Here is a 13,448-nt window from a genome sequence, read left to right as displayed (position 1 = left end):
ACCGGGCGTCGCCTGGCATCAACACGTCAGGAATGCCCCAGTGGGATAAGAGAGAGAGAGAGAGAGAAATAATGAGGATGGATAGAGGACACTGGTTCCGGGTATCTAAAACTTGGTGACCGTGTAAAAAGGTGGTTGGGATGAGATTACAGTATTCTACAGGACATACCGACTAGGGAAGGTCGTCAGTTTGGAGATATGCGATGTGACTTATATTATTGGAAAGCTGAAATTCCGCTGATTTCAAATATATATTCAGTTTTTGCCCTCGAGGCCTGGTATTCGAGAAAAATGAGGTCTAAGTTCGCGAAAATAGAAAATTTTTCATTTTTTTTCCTATTAAATGGGGGCTACCATATAAAAAAGTGATGTTTTTTCCTATCTTCGCTTTCCAAATTTCACGAAAAAACTCAAATTTTGAAGAAAGTTATGGATAAACTGGCTACGGGACCTTTTCCAAAGCTTAATTAGATGATTCAATTAGATAATGATTTCTTTAATTAATTAGATCAATGCGAACTACTTTGAAAAATTTCCTATAATTGGTGACGTAACGTTTGGTGGCGAAACGATCCGGAGCCTAAAATCTCATGTCGTAAACAGATTTTTCTCTGTCTTAAATACTGAGAATTGAGGAGAGAAATAATCAGCAATCCCAAATGCTAACCCGAAAAACAGAAAGAGAGGAAGCGCGCGTGACAACTAATGATTCCTATCCCCAGGGGAATCCTGATTGCATATATTTTGCTCTTTTCAAAAGAGATGTTACAAAAAATTGGAATATTTTGAATCTAGTATGATCCTTCTTTCAGATTATCGCAAATATCGGGCGAGTGTCCTCTCCCCTAGCCGCCGAGGCGATTGACGAGCTCGTCTTGATGGCTCGACACAATCTTTCGGAGCCACAACTGCTCCAGTCGATTCTCAACGAGATAGAAGCCATCGGCTCATTGTATCCGACGGCACTGAAGAAGCACTCGGCGTTCTTCCAGACACTGACACGTAGTCGGGTCATCGAGAGGATTCTCGCACATTTGAGCATGAACAATGAGAATTTGCCGATGGAGAAGCAATCCAGTGAATCGCTGCTTTCGAAAAACTCAAAAGTTTTCGGGAATCTGATAACAAGTGGCGGGCGGACGGTGTTCGAAGTGTGTGAGTCGCCGACTGTCGAGTTGTGTGAGCTGGATAGAAATACGCATTCGTTGGCGATGCAGTATCAGAATAATAGGTCGAGTGGATCGTTGAGCCGGAGGAGTCACGCGAGTATTGCACACTCGTTGGGAGCAGGCACTCATGGGTACGTCTTTATTTTTACTTTTTTATTGGAAAGCTGAGAAAACGTTGATTCCAAATTTATATTCAGTTTTCCCCCTCGAGGCCTGGTATTCAAGAAAAACAAGGTCAAAGTTCGACGAAAATGAGCGATTTTACAATATTTTTTTGCAACTTTCGCGTTTTTGAGGGTTTCTACCGGTTTCGAAATGTCCAGTTTCAAAACGTCCTTGTTTTGTAATTTTCCAGTTTTAAACAATCTTTGTTTCAAAACGTGCTAGTTTCAAAATGTCTCGGTTTTGAACTGTCTCATTGACAGTTCCAGAACGTCCTAAGTGAGCAACTTGGAGCAGGTCTCTCAACTTTTTCTGGTGTCAGATAAATTCAATTTTTAATCAAGCTTGCAGAACAAGTCAAGGGCTTCAATTTTGTAGTTGACAAATTTTTGTTAGCTCCACCCCTTTTTGAGATATGCGTCTTTTAAAATTGACTACTGTAGCCGTGTGGGCTCTGGAGGATATCCTTCTTTAAAGGCGCATATCTCAAAAGTTGGCGTAGCTACCTGATAACTGCCAACTACAAAAATAGAGCTCTAGATTTGATCTACAAGAAAAATAACTTGAAAACAGAAAAATCAAAAATCAAAAAAATTAACCCCAAGCGGGATCGAACCCTCGTACCATTCTTATAGTGGTGCACTTTGATCAAGACCTGCTCGGCCAAATTTTGGCTAAAATTATGGTTTTCAACATGGAAAATAAGGTTTCGTATAGTTTTGAACGTTAGAAATAGAATTTTCCGGTCATTTTGATGTAAAAATCACATTTTGGCGTTGAAAACGACTAATTTCCCGAGTTTTCAACTTTAAAGACGCATATCTCAAAAGTGGGCGGAGCTCTCAAAAAGTTGTCAACTAGTAAAATAAAGGTCTAGATTTGATCTACAAAACCGTGTTACATAAAAAATGCTACATTAACCCAGAAAGTCATGACAGGATCTCAAAGTTAGTTAGGCGATCTCAACCAATCTCAACCGATCTTAACCGATCTCAATTTTCAGTTTTTTTTCAGCGCCTACTCGGATATAATGGAATCGCGTGATCTATCAATGATCTCGATGCCATCCAGTTCTCGAACCAACGTCCTCTTATCATCCCAACCCACTACCTTATCCTCTCGTGCCCACCAAACCCTCCCCCAATCCTTCGCTCCTCAAACCCAAATGACCCAAATCCAAATGGGCAAAGACGGGCGGGTCCGTCCGGTCGGTGGCGGTCGACGGCCTGTCCAATGGCCCGCGGGAAGCACTGAAACCACTTTCCCAGCTCATCTGGGACCGATTACCACGTCGAAGATGTGCGCGTTGAATGAAGAGGATGAGAAGTGGATTAATGTGAGTTAATTAAATAATTAATTAATTAAATAGTTTTTTTTAATTCTGCAGAACGATAGAAATGACGTGGTCTATAAATTTGTGGAGCATCGAAAAAACAAGATTCGAAGGTATATTGGAGAAGTGAACACACGGTTTCCGGTTCCAGTTCAGTGTACGGTGGAGGGATCGAAAAGTGAGTGGCTGGCGCGCCTTTGACGCGTTTCTAAAAACCAAAAAGTTTAATCGAATCAAGTAATTGAGAATGTCTTTTATTAAAAATGTATGGAAAATAACGGAAAAATAAGGTCTGGCGTACCTCCGGCGCGTATTTCAAAAGGATCTGGGGCTCCTTTGGAGCGTGTTTAAAAATCATTATTCAAAAAACTCCCCAAAACACATCTAAAAACGTCAGAAATTCAGATTTTTACGTTAAAATCGTTCCAAATCAAAATAAGCTGAAAATCTCCAAATTTCCACCCTAGGCTACTGTAGATGTACCATATTCCATATCAAAATGCATACATTTTCAAAATTAAAAGAAAACAGGTTTCTGGACCCAAAAAACAAGAAAAAATGAGATTTCCACGTTAAAATAGTTTAAAATCTATCAAAATGAGCTGAAAATCTCGAAATTCTATTTTAGACCACTGTAAATGCACCATTTTCCATGACAAAATGCACCATTTTTCAAAAATTTTGAGAAAACGTTGTTTTACGGTCAAAAAATTGTCAGGAAACCAGATTTTCACATTTAAATTATTCGAAATCAATCAAATCAAGCTGAAAATCGCAAAATGCCTTTTTTTGGCAACTGTAGATGGACCATATCTCACGACAAAATGCACACATTTTCAAAATCAAAAGAAAACATGTTTCTAGACCAAAAAAATGTCAGGAAACCAGATTTTTACGTTGAAATAGTTCTAAATCTTTTAAAATAATCTGAAAATCTCAAATTTGCACTCTAGGCTACTGTAGATGCACCATATCTAACGACAAAATGCACAATTTTTCGAAAAACTGAGTAAGCATGTTTCTGGACAAAAAATGCCGAAAAAGTTAGTTGATTCCGACATCAAGTGTTGCTAAAATGCCATGAATGCGCTGTCGTGAGATATGGTGCATCTACAGTAACCTAGAGTGAAATTTTGAGATTTTTAGCTTACTGCGATTGATTTAAACTGGTTCTAACCGTAAGTTGTCTAAAATTGATTTTTTTCTATAAATCAGAAAATTTTCCAAACTTCCCCAATTTCAGGTTCAAAACACCGTATGGTCATCCATTTCTCCTGCCAAACTCGCTCCTCACCCTGCTGTGTTTTCACAAAAGAATATCTGTTTGCCTTTAAAACCAAGTACCCATCATTCTGGCTCCATTTCATGTTCCTCCAAATGGAATGCTCTGCAATTACTCAATTCGGGGAGGTCGTCGGAAAAGATTCTCAACAATATCAGACACTGGAACACTGTTGGAAGTGTCTACCCTCGTCAATCACAAAAAACGTCCCATTCGATACAATGATCACGGCGGCGTTTCCCAATTCAAAGGATCAGGAAAAACTGATAAAGGAACTCGACGAGGCGGGATTCTTCGCGTGTTTCACAATGGACTCGACGAACAACATGTGGAATTGTATAAGTTGTACGAATCCTGAGAAAGTCAAGTACTTTGTTGAGGAGGGAGGAGCTGAGAAGGTTCTGGAGGGACAGTTAAAGGAGAAAAAGGGACGATGGAGGTTTTTGAAGAGATGGAATACAAAGTACTTCACGTTGTCATCGGCGGCACTCAATTATAGTACACAGCATATGCCGGTGAGTTACAGGGATAGTGATAGTGACTTCCGAATAAGAAATTTCCAATTCCATCCAACTACTATCGATTTTGTCTTTCATTTTAAACTGTCTTAAAGCTATAAACCTTGAAAATCGAAAATTTGGGTTTCTAGGCCACCAAGTGGTTTTCTAGGCCACCACTACAAAATTGTGGTTTTTGATGACCCAGACGTTCTGAAAATGGAAAAAACATCAAACTTTGGGAAAAACCAAGAAAATCAAGGATTTGGATTTCTAGGCCACCAAAAAATTTTCTCGGCCACCCAATTTTTTTCCGAAATGTTTGAAAATTTGACATTTTTATCGATTTCGTGTTATTTCAGACTAGTTAGATTAGCTATAGACCTTGTGAAATTTTCAAAAACTGTAAAAGTTTAAAAAAAACACTCGAAAAAATGGTGGCCTAGAAAACCACTTGGTGGCCTAGAAACCCGAATTTTCGATTTTCTGTCTTTTTTTGATGTTTACTTAGTTTGCTACCTACAATCAACACGAAACCGACAAAAAATGCCAAATTTTCAAAACTTTCGAGGGAGAAAATTTGGAGGCCGAGAAAATTTTTTGGTGGCCTAGAAATCCAAATCCTTGATTTCCTCGGGTTTTTCCACGTGTTTTTCCACTTTCAGACGGTCCTGGGCATCAAAAAAAAATTTTTGGAGTGGTAGAAAACCACTTGGTGGCATAGAAACCCAAATTTTTGATTTTCTTCTTTTTTTTTTTGATTTTTACATGGTTTGGTACTGAAATTCAGTGAAAACCCACAAAATTCACTATTTTGAATGTCTAGTCCGCGATTTTTAGAGTTTTCTAGGCAAGTTTTTCGCTTCCTTTCGCTTAAACTCTGTTAGTGATATAACATTTTTCCAATTTTACAGACCGATTCCCGCGCCCTGCTCCCTTCAATAGACCTCCGATCGATCCGATCCGTTAGATCTCTTGGCAGAGGAAAGAAAGCTAGAAAAAGTCTCCGGAAAGCGTTCGAAATCTTCACCGCCGACAACACCTCCCTAATTCTAAAAGCCAAAGACGAGAAGAATGCGGAGGAATGGTTACAGTGCCTTCAGATTGCAATGGCTCACGCCAGACGGGAGTTGACTTAATTGTTTAATTGTCATGAGTAAACTTTATTTACATTAATTATTAATTATTCTATCATCATGTTTAACACAAATTGCACAAATAATTTAGAGATTCCTAGTTTTGAGTCAATTTTCTATAGATATAGATTCCCCACATCAATTTTCGTAGATCGTTGCTCTGCTACCTGAGCCGTCTCCGCCGCGGCAGCTCTCGCCATTGTGTTGAGTGTCTCCACACTATTCAAACCCATTCGGTTCATTATCATTCCGACTGATGGAAAGCCGACGGCGGTTCCTGTGTTCACACCGACTCCGACGAATGGTACGGCAAAACCCTGGAAATATGGTTCTACGGGGAATTGGTAGAGGAATGTTTAGACGATGAACATAAACTATGATAGTGCTGGTATAAAACCGTTCAAAATAATGTTTAAAATTTTAAAAATACGTCTAAATCTAGGAAATGAACAATGTTCCTAGACCCACAAAACGTCAAAAAAACAGATTTTCACGTTAGAATCGTTTGAGATCAATCGAAAAAAAGAGGAAAATCTCAAAATTCCACTGCAGGCTGCTGTAGATGCACCATATCTAACGACAAAATGCACAAGTTTTCGAAAAACTGAGTAAACATATTTCTAGACCCCAAAAACGTCAGAAATCCACATTTTCTAGTTTAAATGAATTATTTCTATCAAAATAAGCGGAAAATCTCAAAATTCCACTGCAGGCTACTGTAGATGCACCATATCTCACGACAAAGTGCACAATTATTCAAAACTCCGAGAAATCGCATTTTTAGGCATTAAAAACGTCGAAGAAGTTGATTCCAACATCAAAACTGTTGCGAAAATGTCATAAATGTGCTAAAATCTTGATAAACTACTGTAGATGCACCATACCTCACGACTAAATGCACAACTTTTTTGAAAACTTCAGAAAATATGTTTCTAGGCCCAAAAAACGTCAGAAGATTATGTTATTACATTAAAATCGTTACAATATATCAAAATAAGCCTAAAAATGTCAAAATTCCTTTCTAAGCTACTGTAGCTGCACCATTTCTCAAGAAGAAATGCACAATTCCGAGAAAACGTGTTTCTAGACTTAAAAAACGCCAGAAATCCACATTTTAAAATTAAAATGGTTCTAAATTGATCAAAATGATCGAAAAACTGCAAAATTTTATATTCTGTTACTATAAATGCACCGTACCTCACGACAAAATGCACAATATTGCGAAAAACTCAGAAAACATGTTTCTAGACCCAAAAACGTCAGAAGTCCAAATTTTCTAGTTTAAATAAATTATCTCTATCAAAATAAGCTGAAAATCTCTAAATTCCACTCTTGGCTATTGTAAATGCACCATACCTCACGACGAAATGCACAATTTTTCGAAACTCCGAGAAATCGCATTTTTAGACATTAAAAACGTCGAAGAAGTTGATTCCAACATCAAAACTGTTGCTAAAATGTCATAAATGCCTTAATCTTAATAAACTACTGTAGATGCACCATACCTCACGACTAAATGCACAACTTTTTTGAAAACTTCAGAAAATATGTTTCTAGGCCCAAAAAACGTCAGAAGATTATGTTATTACATTAAAATCGTTACAATATATCAAAATAAGCTAAAAGTGTCAAAATTCCTTTCTAGGCTACTGTAGCTGCACCATATCTCACGAAGAAATGCACAATTCCGAGAAAACATGTTTCTAGACTTAAAAAACGCCAGAAATCTACATTTTTAAGTTAAAATGGCTCTACATTGATCAAAATGATCGAAAAATCGCAAAATTTTATATGTTGTTACTATAAATGCACAATATCTCACGACAAAATGCACTTTTTTTTTTGAAAACTTCAGAAAACATGTTTCTAGACCCAAAAACGTCAGAAATCCAAATTTTCTAGTTTAAATAAATTATCTCTATAAAAATAAGCTGAAAATCTCTAAATTTCACTCTAGGCTATTGTAGATGCACAATATCTCACGACAAAATGCACAATTATTCAAAACTCCGAGAAATCGCATTTTTAGGCATTAAAAACGTCGAAGAAGTGGATTTCGACATCAAAACTGTTGCTAAAATGTCATAAATGCCTTAATCTTAATAAACTACTGTAGATGCACCATACCTCACGACTAAATGCACAACTTCGCGAAAAACTCAGAAAACATGCTTCTAGACCCGAAAAATGTCGGAATATAATGTTTTTGCTTTAAAATCGTTACAATATATCAAAAAAAGCCTAAAAATGTCAAAATTCCTCTCTAGGCTACTGTAGCTGCACCATATCTCACGACGAAATGCACAATTCCGAGAAAACATGTTTCTAGACTTAAAAAACGACAGAAATCTACACTTCAAAGTTAAAATGGTTCTAAATTGATTAAAATGATCGAAAAATCGCAAAATTTTATATGTTGTTACTATAAATGCACCATATCTCACGACAAAATGCACAATATTGCGAAAAACTCAAAAAACATGTTTCTAGACCCAAAAACGTCAGAAGTCCAAATTTTCTAGTTTAAATGAATTATCTCTATAAAAATAAGCAGAAAAATTGTAAATGCACCATATCTCACGATAAAAATCAAAATTTTTTAAAACTTCCTCTCTCACCCACCTTATTCCACGACACGCCTCCATTCAACCAATCCACACCGACTCGATCCGCCAGACCCATAAACGGTCCGACATGATATCCATTCGTTACAGTAATCGGTTTCCCAAGCTCTCCCTCTTTTATCGGTACGGACACCTGTGCTCCTTGACCCCCTTCCACACCGAGTCCCTGAACCAACGGAATGCTCCACCCGGTTTTGTATCCGTATTGTCCTAAAATTTTTTGTTGAAAATTTTGAAATTTTAAAGGAAATTTTGCACACTTACCCTCATACCAATTAGCTCCATACTCCTGCGTCTGCGACCAGAAGTCTCTCACTCCAAGATTATCCGAATACCCTCCTCCCCAGGTACCGAAATCCACTTTTCCGTGATGACCGTTTCCAATGGATCCCTCCTCGTTCACAGGGTAATAGGGGATTCCGTTGACATTCCAGTCGTAATACGTGAGACCCACACCTGAGGAGAATGAGTTAGCGATGGCGCCAAGGGGGCGGGCCTGGAAATTTTTGAGGTGAGGATTTTGAAAAAAAAGGTTTTCTAGGCCACCAGGACCTTCTGAAAGTGGAAAAAATCTTCAAAAATTCCGGAAAAATCGAACGAAATCAAGGATTTGGGTTTCTAGGCCATCAAAGATTTTCCTAGGCCACCAAGTGGTTTTCTAGGCCACCACTCCAAAATTATGTTTTTTGATGACCAGGACCGTCTGAAAGTGGAAAAACACCAAAATTTCGGAAAAAGAGAGAAAAAAAAAAGAAGAAAATCAAGGATTTGGGTTTCTAGGCCACCAAAAAATTTTCTCGGCTAGCAAATTTTTTTTCGAAAATTTTGAAAATTTGTCATTTTTTTCTACTTTTTGTGTGTTTTTACTGGTTCCAAGTAGCAAACTATGTAAAAATCAACAAAAAAAAACACAGAAAATCGAGCATTCGGGTTTCTAGGCCACCAAGTGGTTTTCTAGGCCACCACTACAAAATTGTGGTTTTTGATTACTTCAGAGCTTCAGAAAGTGGAAAAATACCAGAAATTTGAAAAAAACAGAGAAAATCAAGGATTTGGGTTTCTAGGCCACCAAGTGGTTTTCTAGGCCACCAAAAAAATTTTTCGAAATTTTTGTCATTTTCATCGATTTCTTGTTATTTTAGACTTTTTTACGAGAAACCTATGTAAAAACTAGAAAAGACCAAGAAAATCAAGGATTTGGGTTTCTAGGCCACCAAAGTTTTTTTCAAATTTTCGAAAAAAATTTATTTCAAAATTCTGTTTGGTGATGACCTGAACCGTGGAAAAAAACCAAAATTTCGGGAAAAACCAAGAAAATCAAGAATTTGGGATCCTAGGCCACCAAAAAATTTTCTCGGCCACCAATATTTGAAAAATTGACATTTTTCTCGATTTCATGTTATATTAGACTGTTTTTACGAACAAACTATGTAAAAATCAAAAAGGACAGAAAATCGACAGTTTGGGATTCTAGGTCACCAATGATTTTTCTAGGCCACCAAAAATTTCTCGGCCACCAAATTTTTTTTTCAAACTTTTTTTTCAAATTTTCGGCTATTTTTTCTTTTCTTTTTTTGAATTTTTTTATGTCACCTTCGCAATAAACTCGACACAATCCTTCTGATACCCTCGACACCTCTCCACGAATTGCTCCTCCACTTTGCTCTTGTAGCAGTGCTGAAAAACAAAAAATTTAAAAGTTTAATTGCCTAATTTTTTAATTAAATTTCAAAAGTACCTGATTAGCCATTGGTGCAAATTTGGCGCACAACGCGTAAATCTCTCTGGGGGACAGTCCAACTTCATGAATGGATTTGCGGGTGGTGACCTGTGAAACCTTATGCTCCGCCGTCAGAAGTGGCGTCGTATCCTCATCTGGATCCACTTGTTTCCCATTCTGAGCGATGAATCCTTCTTTGTCGCTATCCTTATCGCTATCCTCATCACCAACTGTCTTGGTGACGGCGGCGTGAGCTCTCGGGCGGATTTTCACCGAGTCGAATGGGTTACTGTATTTTTTCGGGGGCTCCTCGGCGACTAATTTTGGGAACTCGATATCTTCTCGGTTTTTCCCAGGAATCTGGGGTCGAGTGACGTCATAAGAGGTCCCAAGATAGGATCTTGGCTTGGGGTAGTAATAATCGGTGTAGGTTTGCTCCACTTGAGTGTGCTCATCTTTTTCAGTCTCGTTTTTGAGGGTGGGCAGCTCGAGGAATGGGAATACTGAAAACAAAAGTTGCGAAATAACCTCCTGGTTGCGAAATGTCCCTGACTTACATGACTTGGAAAAGTCGAGAAGACCGGTTCCTTGCTCCTTGACATCTCCCATTTCGATGTTGCCGAGACCAAGGATTGACATCTGAGAAAATATATAGTTGGGACGTTTTGAAACTGGGTTTGGACACTTTGTAACACCCTAGGCTACTGTAGATGCAACATAACTCACGACAAAATGCACAAATATTCGAAAATTCCTTGAAATCGCATTTCTAGGCATAACAAACGTCAGAAAAAACTAGATTTTTACGATAAAATCGTTTTAAATCTCAAAATTTCACTTTATGGTACTGTAGATGCACCATATCTGACGACAAAATTCAGAAATATTCGAAAATTCCAGAACGTCTTAGTTTCAAAACGTCATAAATTTAAAAAATTACATTTTTTGATGAGCATGACCTTTTGAAAGTGGAAAAACACCAAAATTTCATGAAAAAACCTAAACATCAAGGATTTGGGTTCCTAGGCCACCAAAAAATTTTCTCGGCCACCAATTTTTGTTTTCGAAAATTCTGAAAATTTTTCATAGATGTTTTGAAGGTTTCCCTGATTTTAGGTAGCAACCTGTGTAAAAATAATTGAAAAACACAGAAAATCGAAAATTCGGGTTTCTAGGCCACCAAGTGGTTTTCTAAGCCACCTCTCCAAAATTATGTTTTTCGATGAGCAGGATCTTCTAAAAATTGAAAAACACCAAAATTTCATGAAAAAACCAAAAAATCAAGGATTTGGGTTCCTAGGCCACCAAAACATTTTCTCGGCCAACAAATTTTTTTTCGAAATTTTTGAAAATTTGTTATTTTTCTGGGCTTTGTGATATTTTTCATAAATGTTCTGAAGGTTTTCACTGATTCTAAGTAGGAAGCCATGTAAAAATCAGAAAAAGGACAAAAAATCGAATATTTGGGTTTCTAGGCCACCAAGTGGTTTTCTAGGCCACCACTCCAAAATTATGTTTTTTGATGACCAGGACCGTCTGAAAGTGGAAAAACACGTGGAAAAACCAAGAAAATCAAGGATTTGGGTTTCTAGGCCACCAAAAAATTTTCTCGGCCACCAAATTTTTTTGACATTCTCACCTTGCCAGTGCTTCCCGACCGCTCGCCCATCGTCGTCTCTCTATCCATATACCCCAACTGTGGTCCCTTCTCATCATCAATATCGAAAGTCCCCCCATTCGCCTTCTGACCTGTCATCCCTTCCGGCGTGAACTTGGCCGTCATCTGATTCACGTCTCCAACACCAAACTGTCCTAGAAACGGCACGTGTGCCTTCGCGTCGTCCCCATCTTTTCTTCCGAATGCCAACGGTCCAATCATCTGGAGAATTGCTGGCGGCGCTCGACGGATTTCTCGATTTTCGAGGAGACTATGCGCAATGGGGGCGTCTTCCGCGTCTCGACGTAATCGAGTGATCACTAAATGATAAGAGATAGTGTCTTATGAAAATCGTTGGCTAGACAGGTTTTGCTATACTACAAGAATAGTGTAGCCTAGTTTCAAAACTTTGAGATCGGTTGAGATCGGCTAGCTAACTTTGAGATCCTGTCACGAGTTTCTGGGTCACTGTAGAAATTTTATTTTAAAATGGCTGTGTAGATCATACCTAGATCTTTATTTTTGTAGTTGACAACTTTTTGATAGCTCCGCTCACTTTTGAGATATGCGCCTTTAAAGACGCTAGCTTCTCTGCGCCTCACCTCCATTACCAGTATCTTTAAAGGCGCATATCTCAAAAGTGGGCGGAGCTATCAAAAAGTTGTCAATTACAAAAATGTAGCCCTGAGTTTGATCTACAAGATAAATATAATTAAAAACAAAAAAACATAAAAAATTAAAAAAAATTGACCCCAAACAACTCGAACCCTGATGCTGTGTCAAAATGAATACCAGAAAAATTGTAAGAAAACTTATTTTTCAATTTTTCGAAAAAAAAATTGGTCATTTTTCAAAACCTACAACAGGCTAACAAAAAGGTTTCTGTATTTACACTTTCCAGAGTATGTAGATCAAATCTAGACCTTCATTTTTGTAGTTGACAGTTTTCAGGTAGCTCCGCCCACTTTTGAGATATGCGCCTTCAAAGATAGCGAGCTCTCCTGGTTACAGTAACCAATCTTTAAAGGCGCATACCTCAAAAGTGGGCGGAGCTACCTGAAAACTGTCAACTACAAAAATGAAGGTCTAGATTTGATCTACACAACCATAACATAAAATTTTATTATAACCCAGAAAGTCATGACGGAATCTCAAAGTTAGTCGGTATCACTATCGCTTTTTTGACCGTAACTCATTAGTGAAGCGCCGTATAAAAAAGTTGTCAACTACAAAAATGAAGATCTAGACACGATCTACAAGATAATATAAAAATTGATACCATAAATTCTAATCGTCACAAATTTATTGGTACTAAATAATGTTATATCACTTACCCGAAGCATCTGCACCATTCCATAACACCAAAACCACTGTGAATATCAAAAAAATCGTCGAAATTTCTATCCTCCGCATTGTGGTGATGAGACAATAGTGATTGAGGAGATTGAAAAACAAAAAAATGCCGTCTTCTTGGATTACGTCTTCCCCTCCTATTCTTCTCAAGAAAAAGGTGGAAACTCGAAAAACGAGATTTCTCAGTCATCATCAGTCGCCTCCTCCCCCTCCCGGTCTCGTTTCGAAAGCGCCTAGCCGAAAGATATGGATTGATAATTACGCAATTAAATGATTCAACAATTAAATTTATTTTTTTGAATTCACAGGTGGACAGAATCCTAAACTACAAGGTACAAAGTGTATTTTCCAGAAAGAAATTATTTAATAATAAAAATTCCGAAGTCTACCGTTAAATCTGTTCTAAGCCTATAAAAATAAGCTGAAAATCTTGAAATTCCACTCCAGGCTACTGTAGATAGATTCACCATATCTCACGATGCACCATATCTCACGACAAAATGCACAATTATTGA

The 13,448-nt window shown here is 37.8% G+C and overlaps 2 protein-coding genes across 2 annotated transcripts; one reads left to right on the top strand and one right to left on the bottom strand.

Moving 5' to 3' along the window:
- Positions 1–32: 32 nt before the first annotated feature.
- On the top strand, positions 33–5,582 carry GCK72_007793 (uncharacterized protein; the record flags this gene model as incomplete). The annotated part of the gene is made up of 6 exons (XM_053726449.1): positions 33–101; positions 813–1,300; positions 2,346–2,667; positions 2,719–2,842; positions 3,908–4,461; positions 5,358–5,582. The coding sequence occupies 6 exons, from the start codon at positions 33–35 to the stop codon at positions 5,580–5,582; spliced, it is 1,782 nt and encodes a 593-aa protein (XP_053590643.1).
- Positions 5,583–5,695: 113 nt separating this feature from the next.
- On the bottom strand, positions 5,696–12,993 carry GCK72_007792 (uncharacterized protein; the record flags this gene model as incomplete). The annotated part of the gene is made up of 8 exons (XM_053726448.1): positions 5,696–5,896; positions 8,202–8,413; positions 8,468–8,699; positions 9,797–9,880; positions 9,942–10,426; positions 10,481–10,562; positions 11,563–11,900; positions 12,915–12,993. 8 exons carry the CDS (start codon positions 12,991–12,993, stop codon positions 5,696–5,698), a joined length of 1,713 nt encoding a protein of 570 aa, XP_053590642.1.
- Between the last annotated feature and the right edge of the window lie 455 nt (positions 12,994–13,448).

The sequence above is a fragment of the Caenorhabditis remanei genome, chromosome II, assembly GCF_010183535.1.
Source record: "Caenorhabditis remanei strain PX506 chromosome II, whole genome shotgun sequence".
In the NCBI taxonomy this organism is placed as follows: Eukaryota; Metazoa; Nematoda; class Chromadorea; order Rhabditida; family Rhabditidae; genus Caenorhabditis; species Caenorhabditis remanei.
The sequence above is the reverse complement of the archived record's forward strand: the minus strand, read 5'-3'. Positions and strand labels throughout refer to the sequence as shown.